The sequence below is a fragment of the Ostrea edulis genome, chromosome 1, assembly GCF_947568905.1.
Source record: "Ostrea edulis chromosome 1, xbOstEdul1.1, whole genome shotgun sequence".
NCBI lineage: Eukaryota > Metazoa > Mollusca > Bivalvia > Ostreida > Ostreidae > Ostrea > Ostrea edulis.
Window position 1 is genome coordinate 52,924,406 of NC_079164.1, and position 18,490 is coordinate 52,942,895.

An 18,490-nucleotide genomic window follows, 5' to 3' on the forward strand; every position below is an offset into this window, starting at 1 on the left:
AAATGGATATCGTTAAAATATGACATTACGGAAAACGGAAGCGTGGTTCCGCATTTACATTTGATGGTGACGTAGGCCGAGTATAGGTCTACTTTAAAAGAAGATGAAAAATGTATTTGAATATGAACTTGCTTGACACATGGGCTGTATGTTTTCTGAAAAGGAAACCCCCTGAATTTATTAATTTTTTCATTGATTTTGGCATAATTTTGCAATTTTATGCCCACTTCATGTTCTTGTCGTATATCACCAAGTCAGTTTGGATCAAATCAAACGTAGTTTGGGATTCCTTATATATTCCTTATTTTAATGCCAGATTTTGGGACCCCTACTGAAATAATCCATTTTCTGGGCCAGATGATTGTAGAAACTGTACCTACTTCATTGACAAGAAGCCCAAAGGCCTTATCAGTCACCCAGTATTATTTACAAGCACCACTAGCCTTAAGGGCTACAAAATATATTATTATTTTTTCCATTCTGTATATCTAATCTAAATTCTAATATGCAGCAGCAGTATAAAACAAGATATGTTCTCTTATAAAACACACATGTCCCCAAAAGTACCCATATTAATCATGCTGATGGAAGACTTTACATATTGAATATATTATTATAATAGCACTATATGACTATTTCAGACCCGCCCTAGTGTCAAAACCCTGAGGTTGCAAAGCTCACAATTTTGGTAGATCCCTTTCTACTTTTCCTAAATATTGTTTAAGTTTTTTTTAGTATCTTTCATATGATAAAGACATTTAATCACTATGACCATTATGACCCCACCCTGGTACCAAAACTCCTAACCCTGGGATCATCAAATTTACAATTTTGTTATAGGGCTTCCTGCTCCTTCTAAACATCCATTTAGTTTTAATTTAGTATCAATAGCATTAAAGAATACATTATTTAAATGTTTTACACATAAATACTATCATTTGTCAGGTTTGGTAGAGGCTTTTCTGTTCTACATGACTTTGCATTTAGATTTTCTTACAGATGTGTGGTTGTATAGAAGATAAATTTTTGAAAATCAGTAAATTTTTTACAATTTTTGCCCCACTCTTAAGACCCGGGGGTACAGGAGTCCCAAACTTTACAATTTATGTCCCTCTTGTCCAAAAGATGCTTCATACTAAATTTGAAAAGAATTGGAAGGGTAGATATCCATAAGAAGTTAAAAATATTGAATTATTAACGCACGGCGCATGATGACAGACACAAACCAATAGCAATAGATCGCCTGAGTGACTCAGGTGACCTAACAATCTGTACTCTTCTTGTTATTAAAAATAATTCCAATGAGTCTTTAAAAAAGTCAAAAAATTGAAAAGCTTATACAGACAAAGGAGAAATTTGGATCAGAAAAGTGTATTCTATCTTTCAGCTAAGGTGAGCTAAAGTTGTAACCCACATCATTTTCACAAATAGTAGACTTGTTGTATTTGGAAAGAATATCTATAAATCCAGATTGTTTTCCAGAGTCTGATCTTTGTTTAGATTCTATCTTTTTGACACAGGGGCCATTATTTGTATAAACCTGTACCTACTCCACATAAAGGAAATTAACAGGAAAGTTTTGTCATTTCTGAAGCCGAAGTTCAGACAATTTCTAAATGACCCCGCATAGTTTTATCATATCCTAATTATCTCCCTTTCAAAGGGGGATTGGACCTCGCCTTTATCAAAAAATTTATGATGGTTCTGTTCAGGCATTGAAATATGCCAAATTTTTCTAGAAAAGTGAAGAAGAAAAACCAGACGCTGGACAAATTTTGATCAGTATATATTGTAAGTTGTGTAGTTCTAACCTGATACTTTGGAGTGAAGAAGAAATCATCCGAAAAAAGAATGTTACCGGCCTGAAACAGGACAATGTAGAATACACCCAGGCTAAGTCTGGTAAAGGTAGGTCCCAAACTGTAAACAAATTCAACTCACTGTAGAATTCTCATTTTTTTTAAATTTTGTCTAATTCTTATTGATTTAAACATCCTAATAAATTCATAGTCTTCATGAAATGTATTACAGCATAGAGAGATGACACTATCCTCCACTTCCCTCAAACAATCCTCCGTATGTAGCATTTATTTTTTCTAAAATGATTAAACCAAATCACAAGTTTTACCACATTGAACATACAGAAATTCCTGAGAATACTTTATTTGATGAAAATAAACCCTCTCATACACTGTGACTTCAGCATACTGTGCACAGAGTGTGTACTTCTATTGGTTTTCATGAATCTATATCTTAGATGAATATGTCAACTTATATTCTATGCATGGAATATACTTAAAGAAGACATGTATATATACATTCTGCAATACACTATAAAAATATCATTGGTACTTTGCAGTAACACTATCTTATTAGTGATATACTCAACCCTATTAAATGTGACTTCATAATGAAACAAAATTGATTCAAGAACAGAAATGACTGGGTTGCATTACAATTTGTTATCTATCATAGAGACAGCAGTACATGAATCCAAATAAAATAAAAATAACTGAAGTATTTGTGGTCGAGAATCAATTATGTAATGCTTTTAAAAGAAGACTACCCTAGAGATGCTGCAGATTTCCATATGCATTTATATTAAAGTCAGATTATGTAGGTTACCTTTTTACAAAACATACTGGAAAAATGACATTAAATGTAGCATTTAAAAAAAAAAACCAACAAAAAAAACCCAGAAGCTTTTTTAAAATGTCACATGTATAATATATTCAACTATAATGTACAAGGTCTGAAAAATGAAAACCTTTAACTCAAATAAAAGTTGGTTATGCAAACTAGGTACCATGCTTAAACAATAGGCTGACAGGCCTTATCAGTCACTTGAGTACTAGTTAAAAGTATCACTAGTTCCAAGGGCTATGGAATCTAGAAAAAAATTCCTGTTCTGAACGTGATAGTATAAATATGAGTTTCTATATGTATTTATTCATTTTATTATTTTTCATTCATAGTTTTCCTAAATACAATTTTAAAATTTACCGCAAGTTCTATTGCGCATCTGGATTGAGTTTGCGGAGTAAAGTATTATTCTGTTATTTCATTGGTTCTTTGATTTCATTGGTCATTTCGTATTTCTTTATGTTTTATGTCTTTCAGTATATGTATAAATCTAATGCATTTACCTATGTAGTTAAAGCAGTAATACGTTTTGATGAGTTACAACCAGCGGATATCTTCCACATCTTATGTGTTATTTCTATATTTAAGTATATGTTTTATTTCCATATAAAGAGCTGATATACGTAATTATTTTGATTGCAAGTTCTCTACCTTATTGTAATTTTGCAGTCAAAGTTGTAATGATTATATGAGTCTGTAAGATCTTAATTTAAATTAGTTACAGAACTATATATTTTTTCCTAAAGTATAATATTCTGCTAAAACGCTTACAGTATACTGTGGGGATAATCTGCAATTGTCATATTTCGATTATGTTTTTTCTTCTTCTTGATTTGTAATACTATTCGTCTGTTATTGTAGGTCAATGCCTTTATTTTCTACTGAATAAATTAATGAAACCAGCATCTGTCTTCCTGCTCAGTTACATGAATATCTAAGCTAAATTCTAATATAAAGCAATAGCATAAAACTTCAATGTCCTCCAAAGTGCATGCACTGATGAAAGGCTTTACATAATATATGTATTAACATTAAAAAATATGACTAATTTAGACCAATCCTAGAGTCAAAACCCTGGGGTTGCGAAAATCACTATTTTTTGTACATCCTTTTCTACTATTCCTAAATATGCATTTAGATTTTATATAGTATAAGCAATCTTAAAGAGGTCCTTCAAATCATTATAATGATTTTGGCACCACCTTGAAACCAAACCCTTACCCCCTATGATCATTTTTAGTAAAGCACTACCTATACTCTCCATCTAAATATCCATTTAATTTCAAGAGGCCTTCCTGCTCTATATCACTATGCATTTAGTTTTTCTTACATGTGCGGTTGTAGAGAAGATTTTTGAAAATTGGTCAATTTCTGACAGTTTTTGCTCTGCCCCTTAGGCTCCAGGGATACAGGAGTCCTGAAATTTACGATTTATATCTCCCTTGTCCCAAAGATGCTTCATACCAAATTTGAAAAGAATTATGGTACTAGTAGCTATCAAAAAGAAGTTAAAAATGTCTATTGTTCACACATTTAATTACTGACCATTTTGGCTCCACCCCGATACCAAATCTCCTACCCCTGTGATCATCAAATCTACAATTTTGGTAAAGGATTACCTTCTCTTTTAAAATATTTATTTAGTTTCAATTAAGTATCAATAGCACTAAAGAAGATGTTATTTAAGTGTTTTACACATAAACAATATATACTAAGTTTGGCCCCGCCCTGGGGTCAGTACTTCTACCTCGGGATCATGAAATTTACAATTTTGGTAGAGGCTTTCTTGTTCTACATCACTATGCATATAGTTTTTCTTAAATGTGTGCAATTGTAGAGAAGAAATTTTTTTGAAAATTGGTCAATTTTGGCCAGCCCTTAAGGTCCCAGGGGTGCTGGAGTCCTGTAATTTACAATTTATGTCCCCCTTGTCCCAAAGATACTTATACCAAATTTGAAAAGAATTGGAATGGTATTTATCAAGAAAAAGTTAAAAATGTTCAAATGAAGGACATCAGAAGACACATGCCGACAGACGACAACCAATTGCAATAGGTCACCTGAGTTATCTCAGGTGACCTAAAAATGACAAAGTTCAACTACATGTACATTTAAATTTTTCGAAGGATGTCCCATCACTTCCAAGAAGACACATGCACATCTTCAATGCTCCCATAACAGCTGTACAAGGTCTGAAGGATGTCAAATAAATGCTGCAAGAGGAGTTGATTACACACAGTAGGTACCCTATTACAGGGACGCCCGCCCACCTACCCACCCACAAGCCATTTAGCATACTATTAGCTAAATGCACAATGTGCAACCTGGCCAGACATTACAATAATCAATAACAGTGTCTAAGTTTTAATTCAAAAATGCATCATACGTGTGAGATATTGCTTTTTATCATACCTCAATATTATAATTCTATATAACACGTTATCTGAATGGTCTAGACAGTCATGTGCAAGGGATTCATGACTGTATCAACGGTGGTTCTATGACCTGATATAGATTCTGAGTAAACAAAAGTCAGCAGACATTGACCATTTGAAGATTTCAACCTTCATCCAGCACCTACCACTAGTAGTCCAGTCATTCTACTGTTTTACCTCAAAATAATTGCAACAGAAATGGTTTTTGCAAAACTTGTAGTGGAATATATGCTTATAATGATCATATAAAAAATCAAGAAAAACCGAGAGGGGGAAGTTGTCGATTTCCTAATTTAAATTAGCACATTTTCATAGCATAAACTTTGTTATGGCATGGCTTCCATAAACGCAGAAGAGTTTACAAGGGAGATAATTGAAGTTATGTAGACCCTCTTTGTAATACTGCATATATACTGGTAAGTCAATTTTATCCTCTAAAATGCTAGTTTGTTTCAGCCATGAGCTAATTTTTGACCACTAATTACATTTTCATACGGAAAAAAATTGACTTTGTATAAAAGCTAATTAATGAAGTTCAACGTTATACGATATTCTATGTATACTATCCATATTATGTCTGATTCTTACAGACATCGGTTCCAAAGCATCTAAAACCAAATGATCAAATAATCAAAGAACTACAATTTGAAAGATATAAAATATTGGAGTTTAACTTCTCTCCAAAACAAAAATATCATATCAATATGTAAACCCTCGCTAACAACAAACAAAAAGTATGGAAAGCAGTTTTTGCCATTAGTTGATCATGTTTAGCATTAAATGTTGCAAAAACATAAGAACAATAACTTATTTCTTATCAATTAATATCCTTCAATGTTTATGTAATGTTTGTTTGTAGTTGTAGGTGAATTACCACTTGTAATGATTCTTTAATGTGCCAACGTCTGTCGCGACACGGGATCTCCGATTTTAAGGCCATATTTGAAAGACCTGTGATTTTCGCTTCGAAATGTCGAGCGTTTGATGAAAGAGTAATCGCATCTTAGGTTTGATGTGGCCATGACACGAGTGGCCTTGAACTTAGCTTCCAATTGTACATACATGAGAATAATTTCCAGATGATTTAGTAAAATCAAATGTTTTTCAAGCATTGGGCATTTGTCCCTCACAAGTGAATTGCATCGACTTTTTAATTTTCAGGTAGTGATAGAACATTTGAATTTGCAATACATCTCTTGGTGATAGTCAATATATTGTGCAACTAGGAGAAAAGGGGAGCATAAATGTGAACAGGATGAGTGACGTCAGAAATGACTCCATTGTCTCGAAAATTCGTTTTTACAAAGACCTAGGAATTTCAACTTTCGAAAAACTTTTCTTAATTTGTGTATATCGATTTGAACTATTGTAGTGTAGTATGGGGTCTCCGAAACTACCATAACATTGAGATGGTTCAGAATCGTGAACTTTGTCATTATCACAGATTCATTCCTTTACCTGCACTACATGTATGGCAAATTCGGATGGAAGAATCCTTAACGCTGACACTGTATAAACTATACAATACTGGAATCGTCTACTATCGATGGACAACATTACTAAACATGTTTAAATCAATATAATAAGTCTAACTGGACATCACAAAGGAAGTCATTATCTGAATCTTTAAATTCTAAAGAAAATATATAATAGGTTAATACTGTGTGACACTGGTGATTTCAGAACAAGTTGCTTCATAACTATAAGAAGTAGTGGCTAGTACATGTAAAAGTAAATCAACTATTAAATAAAGCTATTAAAACAAATTTCAGAACCGAAAATTAATTTTCCACGAGCATTCCAAAATATTTAAGATCTTTACTTGCACTATGAAGATGTGGTATACTTCCAATTAGAATAGAAACAGGCCGATACAAAGGAGAAGAATTAGAAGACAGAATACATGTATGTACACTGTGTTCTTTAGATTGTGTTCCCGTGGGGGAATAAATGGGGCGGCCCTTCGGATGAGACTGAAAAAATTGAGGCCCCATGTCACAGCAGGTGTGGCATGATAAAGATCCCTCCATGCTCAAAGGCCATAAGCGCCGAGTATATAGGCCTAAATTTTGCAGCCCTTCACCGGCAATGGTGATGTCTCCATATGAGTGAAATATTCTGAAGAGGGACGTTAAACAATATACAATCAATCACTTTTAATAGATCATTGTGTAGAAGATGATATTCATGTTTTACTATCTTGTACTGCATACTTAAATCTCAGAACAGTTTTTTTACTACTTGTACCCCACATTGTGTATGTCAACTTAGATTGTATTATTTTTTATCAAGAAATTTCCCTCGGCAAACCACCCAGTTTATACATTCCGCTTATATTTACAGATATTTTTTGATTTACAGAAAACACTATGCGTAATTATTGTCTTTGCATTGCTATTATTTCTTTATCACAGTGACATATAGATCCGATGGATCGGGTGTTTTGAATTCGCATTTATACGATATGATGTATGTCACTATAATTACTGACTTGCTGTAACAATGCGTGGCAAAAGAGTGCATCAAAAATGTCGCCGTGACTACACTAATCCCAACACAATAATTTTTTTTTAAAAGGAAAATTTGGTGTCTAAATCTACAAGTCTTAATCATGAATGATCAAGTCGCGGTCTTCGCTCAACACCTACTTTTTACTTCGACAAGAACTGTATATTTTGTTCAAAGTTTCTGATAGGAAATGTGGCTGTAGATTTCTCAAAGAAACTTATAGATATTTGTAGAGAAAGAAATGAGGAATGGTCAAAAACAATACCCTCATCCCGGCTAATTTGCATGCACCCGATTCAATTTATCACTAAATATGTAATGTGGATTTTCTAACTCGTAAGCAAATCCCAACACCCTAAGCAAGTTTTTTTCCAAGGTCACGAAAAGTAGGTCAATATTCAAGGTCACAATGTCAAAATGTTTGGTACCAACTAAAGGTTTTGTCACAAAGAATACACATTCAATATGAAAATACTGTCATTTTGTGGACTGACAAACAAACGAACAGAACAAACACGATTACGGGATCATACAGGGGCTGATCCAGTAATTGCGGTTAGGCAGGGAAGGGGGGGTTGGTTGCAAGTTTATGAGGCAGGGGGTCTGGGGGCCACCTTGAACTCCTGCATGGATTTTACAGATTTTATTGGGCTTAATAAATGTCTCCTAAGTATCTATTTTTTAATATTTTCTGTCATTTAGGATAAAAGTGAAATTAATAAAATGACGCAAATTTTAAGGGGTTTTGGGGAGGGGGGGGGGGTCAAGTTCTCCCAATAAAAGTAATTAAATAAATCAAAACATTTTGTCATTTATTTTTCCGAGAGTGGAAGAGATTATTGCTTCTTTTATCGTTTACAATTTTCTAAACAACAGACCATGATTTACCTTTATTTTGAAAATTTTAGGGGGAGGGGGAGGGGGGGAGGTAGCAGCTGTGCCCCCTTAAATCCGCCACTGATACACTCATGATTTTAAAATCTCAAACTGTTAAATAATTTTTATGAATTAATTATCACTTCTTTAACTGTCTCATATAAACAGTATCTCATTTTGTGCCAAAATCAATGTTTACGAGTTTCATATTAACTCTTCTCATTTTCATTGATTTTTCTTCCATATAAGGCTTTACGTCTCATAAAAAATTATGCATTTGAAATTTTGGTATGAATAAAGTAGTTTGTGAATGTTTACACCGTTCCTGATGATTATAGCAATTGTGTTTCTTTTATTTCTTTCATGTGTGAAGATAAATGATAAATCACTGTTTTCGGTGATTTTTTTTATCAAAATGTTCGATTTGGCCCCAAAATACATGTTTCCCCTTTGTTTTGTGCTCTGGATTTTTTATATAAGCTAGAGCATCCCTTGACTCACCGTTTGAAAACAAAAACATTTCTGTTGCAATTAGTTTGAGGATACGCTATATTTTTGGCTAGAATGACAGTTAACACAAGTGTACAAGATGTCCACTGTCCTGAATAGATGAATTTCTTACCTTGCCGGGGGACTGTTCTGCATTTCTTTTGAAGCATCTTTAGACATCAATGCACTGAACTCTCCTCTTGTAAGGGCCAGGTATTTCCTCATTCCAAACTAAAAATCAAAGAACAGCATAACAGTAACATTCATAGTGAATACCTGGGTTATAGGAGGAATAAAAGCATGTATCCATTTCCAAATAAAAGCAAAACAGTGTTATATGAAATTACTCTCGAAAGAAATCAACTTAGTTTTCACAATGTCAGCTAATAAAATTTACCTGTGGTCCCGCCAACATTCCACCAATGAAGAAAGATTGACCTAACATGGCAAGCAGAGAGGGAGGGTCAGAGATGAAGTTTTCTTTCTGGTCTTTAGACAACTTATCCTACGAAAGAAAACTTATTTCAAAATGCATCATTCAAATCCTGACTGATTGTGTACATCTGTTGATGCATCATCCATGTAAGTTTGAAACAAATGCAAAATACTTACTACTTACTGAATCTGAAATATGGGTCATTTCATGACTTTATTGGTTGCTAATCCAGAAATAAAAATCAGACGTAGAATCTGAATCATGGATGTTGTGCATCCATAGATAACCATCCATACAAGTTTGAATTATGTAGTTTATTAGACATGGACCATTCCTTGTAGAATGGAGGTAGAATAATTACACTTACCTGGCTTTTTTTCCCATCATAGTAGTCCATTACAAGAGCTATCAATCTCAGCGTCAGCACACATTGGGGCGTGCTCCATGTAATGGCATAACCTTCCTTAGATATTTGTAAATAGCTATAGAATAGGTAACCCTAAAATACATGATGTACAGTAAATAAGCTTCAAGTATATTGTATACAATAGGTAACCCTCAAATATATACAATAGGTAACCCTCAAATATATACAATAGGTAACCCTCAAATATATACACTCAAATATATACAATAGGTAACCCTCAAATATATACACTCAAATATATACAATAGGTAACCCTCAAATATATACACTCAAATATATACAATAGGTAACCCTCAAATATATACACTCAAATATATACAATAGGTAACCCTCAAATATATACACTCAAATATATACAATAGGTAACCCTCAAATATATACAATAGGTAACCCTAAAATATATACAATAGGTAACCCTCAAATATATACACTCAAATATATACAATAGGTAACCCTCAAATATATACAATAGGTAACCCTCAAATATATACAATAGGTAACCCTCAAATATATACACTCAAATATATACAATAGGTAACCCTCAAATATATACACTCAAATATACACAATAGGTAACCCTCAAATATATACAATAACCCTCAAATATATACAATAGGTAACCCTCAAATATATACACTCAAATATATACAATAGGTAACCCTCAAATATATACAATAGGTAACCCTCAAATATATACACTCAAATATATACAATAGGTAACCCTCAAATATATAAAATAAGTAACCCTCAAATATATACAATAGGTAACCCTCAAATATATACACTCAAATATATACAATAGGTAACCCTCAAATATATACACTCAAATATATACAATAGGTAACCCTCAAATATATACACTCAAATATATACAATAGGTAACCCTCAAATATATACAATAGGTAACCCTCAAATATATACACTCAAATATATACAATAGGTAACCCTCAAATATATACAATAACCCTCAAATATATACAATAGGTAACCCTCAAATATATACAATAACCCTCAAATATATACAATAGGTAACCCTCAAATATATACAATAACCCTCAAATATATACACTCAAATATATACAATAGGTAACCCTCAAATATATACAATAGGTAACCTTCAAATATATACAATAGGTAACCCTCAAATATATACACTCAAATATATACACTCAAATATATACAATAGGTAACCCTCAAATATATACACTCAAATATATACAATAGGTAACCCTCAAATATATACACTCAAATATATACAATAGGTAACCCTCAAATATATACAATAACCCTCAAATATATACAATAGGTAACCCTCAAATATATACAATAGGTAACCATCAAATATATAAACTAAAACAAAATCCAGACTGAAATGTTTTTTCCTTTTGTTACCCTAAATTGATCCTCTTTTGACAGGTCTTACCACAACAGGGACAAGTAGCTGATAGTCATTCTGTAATGGGATGTGGCCTACCTGATACATGTATAAAACACAGTGTAGTATTTTTCACTGTAACTGAGAGACACGTATAAAACAGTGTAGTATTTTTCTCTGTAACTGAGAGACACGTATAAAACAGTGTAGTATTTTTCTCTGTAACTGAGAGACACGTATAAAACAGTGTAGTATTTTTCTCTGTAACTGAGAGACACGTATAAAACAGTGTAGTATTTTTCACTGTAACTGAGACATACTAAATAAAATGGATCTGCATTGTCTGTACTGTAATTCTTAAGAATATTTATACAAACATTCCACATTATTTCTTAATTATCTACCCTTCGAAGGGGCCATAACCCTTCATATGAATAATTATCCACCCCCTTTACCCAAGTATGCTTTGTGACAATTTTGATTGGTTCTCTAGAAGAAGTAAAAAATGTGGAAAGTTTACGTTGACAATGACAATAATGAAGGACAATGAACAAATTTTGAGCAGAAAATCTCAATGAACATTTGGCTCAGGTAAGCGAAAAATATTGTATGGCTTAGTGAAAATGAACAAAGGCCTCATACAGTGCATAGAGAGCAGTCCGTCTGCAAGGGCCATGACCCTCCATTTTGCTGCTTAAGTTCCGTTTTAGAGCACACCTACATTAAGTGTTTAACTTACCAGTCCATTTTATAAAGAAAATGTTTTATCTGCTGTGATAAATCATTCATAAAATGTCCAACCAGCCTGAAAGAAATTAAGATCTTCCATGTCAGCACCTGTCTACAGGTCTGAACTCATTAATATGGGGGGTGGGTGGTCAGGGGCTGATATGCTACAACATCCTCCATATAGTCCTGATTTTCATGGCATTTGTGGTTGAATCCACTGTTCAAGGAATTTCTGAATGGATGCAAGTACAGACTGGTCATGGTAGATGACAATACATGTACAGACTGGTCATGGTAGATGACAATACATGTACAGACTGGTCATGGTAGATGACAATGCATGTACAGACTGGTCATGGTAGATGACAATGCATGTACAGACTTGTCATGGTAGATGACAATGCATGTACAGACTGGTCATGGTAGATGACAATACACGTAATGAATTTTGTTTATATCAGCAAGTATTACAATAAACTAACCTTGTCAAAAAGAATTAGGCCATTAATTAAATTTATAAAAATTACTTACTGGTATTTCCTTTTTGACATGATGAATAATTTTAACAAAGTTAAGCTATTCTATTCTTATGAATTTTCTAAATTTGTGTTTCCCTACCAGGTTAGGTGGTTACATAGCAGCTGGTAATTCTTGCTTATGCAATATATGAATAGAGATGAGAATTTGTACCTACTACATATGTACAAAAATATATTTTGTGCCTCACCATATGTATTGAGTTCAATGGAGAAAAACAACTACTGTGTATCAAACATTACTCAAGGTTGCAAGGATTACCCTCTCACTGAATTTCCTTGATCTGAACACAGGAAATCAGATTACATACAAGTTGTACAGCTCCAGCTTGTTACAGGGAATACTGGTTATCATATAAACATACTGTAAAGTGTAGGAAAATAATACTGACCGAGTTAAACAGAAAGGCAAAGGCCACCGAAATTTTGGATCCACCGGCCACTCGCAGGAGTACATATATCACAACAATATTGATGATGGGGTGAAAAAACGATAATCCTGAAACAATATGAAAATATACATATCATATAGATCAACTTTATAAAATACCTCCTAATTAATAAGTGCCAAGTGCATAAAACCTTGGGGGGGGGGGGGGGGGGGGGGATATACGGTAAGTTAATTTACACAAAATTTAATTATCAAAAGTTTTCAATAGAAAGATTACATTAGAGATATGGATTTGATATAATCCATTCATTGACACCTGATGTACATATTTTTGTCAGAAGTGTGAAATGATAGCAAATCAATAATGTGCATGTGCTGGTTGCACATGTAATTTCTGGCATATTTATTGTGTTTTGGTCGTCGTAAATGTTGATGAAAGTAATAATAATGAATTGCTGATGTGCTAAAGACATCTTTATCCTGATCTAAAAATGTAACAAGAGGTACTGTGAGCAATGCTCACTAAGAATACCCCCGCTTACCCCAATCTCCCAAAGGGTGTTGGTAATAGGTATAAACTACCTCTTTTCTGAGTGTAAAAAAAAAATGGCATGACAAACCGAACCATATTGCTACTTCGATGTCCAGTGCGCGTGACCTTTGACCTTTTTGACCCCAAAATCGATAGGGAACATCTTCATCCCATGGGTAGTCCATATGTATGATATGGTGACTGTAGGTGGAAAGGATAACACTTTAGAGCCCGGAAACCATATTGCTACTTGGATGTCCAGTGCTCTTGACCTTTGACCTTTTGACCCCAAAATCGATAGGGAACATCTTCATCCCATGGGTAGTCCATATGTATGATATGGTGACGGTAGGTGAAAAGGATAATGCTTTAGAGCCCGGAAACCATTGCGTCTACAGACGGACGGACGGACAGACGGACAACCCGATTCCAGTATACCCCCCATTATAGTTAGACAGACAAATAATGTATTCTCTATGCAATATTTCTTATAAAATGACTATTTTCAACGTGTAATTTTCTCAAAAATTGAAGAAAAATTAAAATTCTTGCCACTTGCACATCTTCAATACCCATACAAACACTCTGCAAAATAAGAAGGTCCTCACTTGAAAACTGTGGGAGGAATTAGCCAGACAAATTATGTACCCTCCATGTAACATTAATTTTCATATAAAGGGGCAAAACTCCTGTAAGAGAGGTTGAAATGGATCACAATTGCAACATGATCTAGAGGGACTTCTAAAGAAGCTACTCAAACAAGTTTCAGCTTGTTATGTGAGAAATAAAAATAGAAACAGAAAACCCTGAATGGAATAGTCAGATGTAGAGACATGACTGTACCATAATAGACAAGCATATAAAAATAAACACATCATCTTCAGTATAGCCTTCTAACATCATGAAAGTCTGTATTTACTCACGATGGCATCATCGTTTAAGTAATCTAGGGGGTTGTAAATGTTTCTAAATATCCTTTCATGGTTTCTGTGGGTTTTCTGCATCAATACCATGGCTAGCACCATGTTTACAAACTTAATGATGAGAATGATCTTAGGACAAGGTTTACACTGTCCTAAAGTTAGGACGAACTTATGGTGAGGCCTTAGATTCAGAATGGCTTTGAGAAACTGACTTAGGACTAAGAAGTGTTTAGAGACATACTTAAGACATATCTTAGTCCTAAGATAGCTTCATGAACAAAACCTGCTGGTTCGTGTTTATACCCTTAGTTCTACACGTTAGTTACACCGCTGCATTGTATACTGAAGTTCCTTTTTTGTCATCGTTTAAATCAACCTCATGCCACACATTTACAACACCTTTTCAACACCTTTTTATATTTTGTATAAAATTGTGTATACATCACCTATTCTTTGCTGATTGGGATATTTCCTACATTTGTGTATACATCACCTATTCTTTGCTGATTGGGATATTTCCTACATTTGTGTATCACTTGCGTATATTCTCTATAGTTCATCAAGAGTAAATCGCGAAATAAAGTTGTCGTGAATAAAAGTCGGTTTACAGTAAGTGAATAAAATATCATTTTCTCAGTTTTAATTCTTACTTACACACATTTAATCTAATAAATACATATGATATAGAAGGGCTACAATGTTTGTATATTTTCCCACTTAAGCTTAAAGGGTGTCATTTTGACATATTTGCCTTGTCGCTCAAGCACCATCAAAATTATCACTTGATATAAATAATGCTCATTCATGTTTTATGTAAAATTAATCAAAGCTACCATTAAGTATTACAGAAGGTTGTATACGAGATATCACTAGTAAGTTACTGTAGCATAGAACTGGAAAAAAATCTTTGGATCAATCAGAAATTAAATGAGGACCCTTGCATTACTAGATAGGTGATCTTCCCACTGAGCTGGCCGATATGCAGAATATGGTAATATTACTACACTCTAAAATTTAAACTATTTTGGAAATCATTCAAGGACTCTTCATATTGAGGAGATGAAAATATAATTTTAGAGAAAATGTCAGAACCTTGGAGTGGACATAGTCCTTCATGTGAAAAAAAAACCCAGGGACCATCCAGTGATATGTAAACCAAAATAGGTTAAAATGGCCTTAAGTTTCTGAAGAAGTAGATAAATTGAAATGGTCTGATGTTTCTGATGAAGTATTCAAAAATGTAACCTTAAGGCAGATGACACAGTTTTTACAGCTGTAAAGAATGATTACATGTAGCCCATTATACCGTTCACAATGACTGATGATACAATTTACAAAATAAAATAGGACTTACCAAAGTTAAAGTAATATACAGCAAGTCCCGTTGCAGTGAAAAACAAATGGTGAATATTTTCATCTTTTCCATGAATGAAAGCACGATGGAGGAGTCCAACTGGATAGCCTGAAAAACATTAAAACAATGGTAACTGGTAAACTGCATAAAGTCATGCACTAGTGTACACTTGATGCAGATACATCATGCCTCCACTTACAGGGAAAACATATGTGTAGATAATCAATATGCATGTATCATTCAATTAATGACATTACAAATTTATGTATCTGAATAAGGTGAAAACTGCTTTCCAAATTACAAAAGCATGGCTGATTTGCATTTGTGTGCAGGCTTGGTTGTTCTGTGTTTTATTATCCTTTTAAAGAATTTTTAGATATTTTTCTATGCATGCATGACAAACCAATAAACATTATAGTTTTACAAATTTTGAAACCGGTCACAGTGGCTCAGTGGTAGAGCATTCGCTTCATGATTGGGAGGTCAGGTGATTGAGCCCTGCTCTTGCCATGGTTAAATCAAACCTAAAATGTGAATATAGATAGTGGTTGCTCCGTTGACAAATGCTTAGCATTTAGAAGTGAGAATTACAGGTCTTTCGGATATGATCTTAAAAACAGAGGTCCCCTGAGCACTAAGCATAGGTCTAAATGTCGAATTTCACATACAACTGGTGACATCTCAGTATGAGTGAAAAAATTCTCAAAGGGGTGGAAAAGAAACCAAACCAAAACCAAACAAATTATAGAACTAAAGAAGCTGGCAGAGAGTTTGGTCTCCATATACATAAGAAACAGGCCAATGTCACCATACATTTGCAGACAAAACCTTAGAAATCAAGAAATGGAATCCAGAAAAACTCCAAGATATGTGCAAAAAGGTTATTTGTAGAAATTCAAATAGTATATCCTATTGTCGCAGTGCATGACTTTGTTGAAGAGGTGAAACGAGTACTGCCAACAGTACATAATATGCCCATGAAAAGCTAATATAGGGTGTTTTTCTTACACCATGATTTGTAGAACTTGACTTTAAGTAGTATCAGCAATCATCAGGGTGTGATATACTTTCTTTGCATCGATAAAACAAGACAAATCATGTACTCTCTGTGTAATATTTTCACTTGGCATAAGATGTGTGTGTACAAAGTTTGATGGTACTAGCTCCAATGGTTCGGTTTGTATCCTGCTACTACAACCTTGACCTTGAGAAACAATAGGTCCTCCACTTGGCATGAAATGTATTTGTACCATGTTTGACAGTCCTAGCCCAAACAGTTTGGTCTGTATACTGCCTACAAGGTTTTCCTACAACTGATACTGTGACCTTGACCTTGAAAAATAATAGGCATTTTCTTCTCATTACGATGATCAAATGTACCAAGTTGCAATATCATGGAGTTTACAGTTTGGTTTGTTTCCTGCCTACAAGGTTTTCTTACTAAGTGATACTGCGACCTTCACCGTTGACCTCTAATCTTGGAAAAACAATAGGCATCTTCCTCTCTCCATGGTGATCAAATGTACCAAGTTGTAAAATCCTGGAGCTTACGGTTCGATCTGTATCCTGCCCACAAGGTCCGGACAGACAGACGACGCCATACCATAATACAGCATATAACAAGATGTGTTTGTGAAACACAAATGCCCCCGATAATGGCCAATTCCGAAGATGGCCAAGGTCACAAGGGCAAATATCTTGGTACCAGTAGAAAGATCTTGTCAAAAGAAATGCTCATGTACAATATGAAAGCTCTAATATTTACCATTTAGAAGTTATGACCAATGTAAAAAAAAAAAAAATTAAAGTAGGTCAAATGTCAAGGTCAAAAGGTTCAATACCAACGGAAAGATCTTGTAACAAGGAATACTCATGTGAAATATCAAAGCTCTATCTCTTACTGTTCAAAAGTTATTAGCAAGGTTAAAGTTTTCAAAAAGTAGGTCAAACTCCAAGGTCAAGGGGTCAGAAATGTTGGTACCCACGGAAAGGTCTTATCACAAGGAATACTCATGTGAAATATCAAAGCTCTATCACTTACTGTTCAAAAGGTATTTGCAAGGTTAAAGTTTTCAAAAAGTAGGTCAAACGTCAAGGTCACGGGGTCAAAAATGTTGGTACCCAAGGAAAGGTCTTGTCACAAGGAATACTCATGTGAAATATCAAAGCTCTATCACTTACTGTTCAAAAGTTATTAGCAAGGTTAAAGTTTTAGACAGAATGACAGAATTACAAAATGACAGACAGGACAAAAACAATATGCCCCCTGATCTTCGATCTCGGGGGCATAAAAACTTGAGAATGTAAGACATTATGTTACCAATGTAGCCATAGTATCATCAATAAATACTGAAAATAGTGAAAACAGGTTTATTTCTTTTGAATTTGACATTGTTTTCATCTTCTACAATGAATACATGTTTGTTGCCAACTAGTTCAATCCAGTTTTTTAGTACCATCTGTCTGCATAATCATTACCAAATATGGAGTATTGTCACTGAAACGGTGTACTTATGCATAGGATACCAACACCCTGTACTGGCAACTCTGCCAAGGAGAAACCAACACCCTGTACCCGCAACTCTGTCAAGGAGAAACCAACACCGTGTACCCGCAACTCTGCCAAGGAGAAACCAACACTCTGTACCCACAACTCTGCCAAGGAGAAACCAACACCGTGTACCCGCAACTCTACCAAGGAGAAACCAACACCCTGTACCCACAACTCTACCAAGGAGAAACCAATACCCTGTACCCACAACTCTACCAAGGAGAAACCAATACCCTGTACCCACAACTCTACCAAGGAGAAACCAATACCCTGTACCCACAACTC

General features: G+C 34.3%; 1 protein-coding gene across 1 annotated transcript in view; it reads right to left on the reverse strand.

The window, feature by feature from the left end:
- Positions 1 to 18,490, reverse strand: part of LOC125650284 (lysophospholipid acyltransferase 5-like) — a 54,512-nt gene that overhangs the window by 32,768 nt on the left and 3,254 nt on the right. Inside the window, exons 2-7 of the mRNA XM_048878444.2 lie at positions 15,655 to 15,762; positions 12,847 to 12,953; positions 9,755 to 9,886; positions 9,349 to 9,456; positions 9,085 to 9,182; positions 1,812 to 1,920 (exon numbers count right to left, since the gene is read on the reverse strand). Of these exons, the coding sequence (XP_048734401.2) occupies positions 1,812 to 1,920; positions 9,085 to 9,182; positions 9,349 to 9,456; positions 9,755 to 9,886; positions 12,847 to 12,953; positions 15,655 to 15,762 (662 nt within the window). The remainder of the gene's footprint in view (positions 1 to 1,811; positions 1,921 to 9,084; positions 9,183 to 9,348; positions 9,457 to 9,754; positions 9,887 to 12,846; positions 12,954 to 15,654; positions 15,763 to 18,490) is intronic.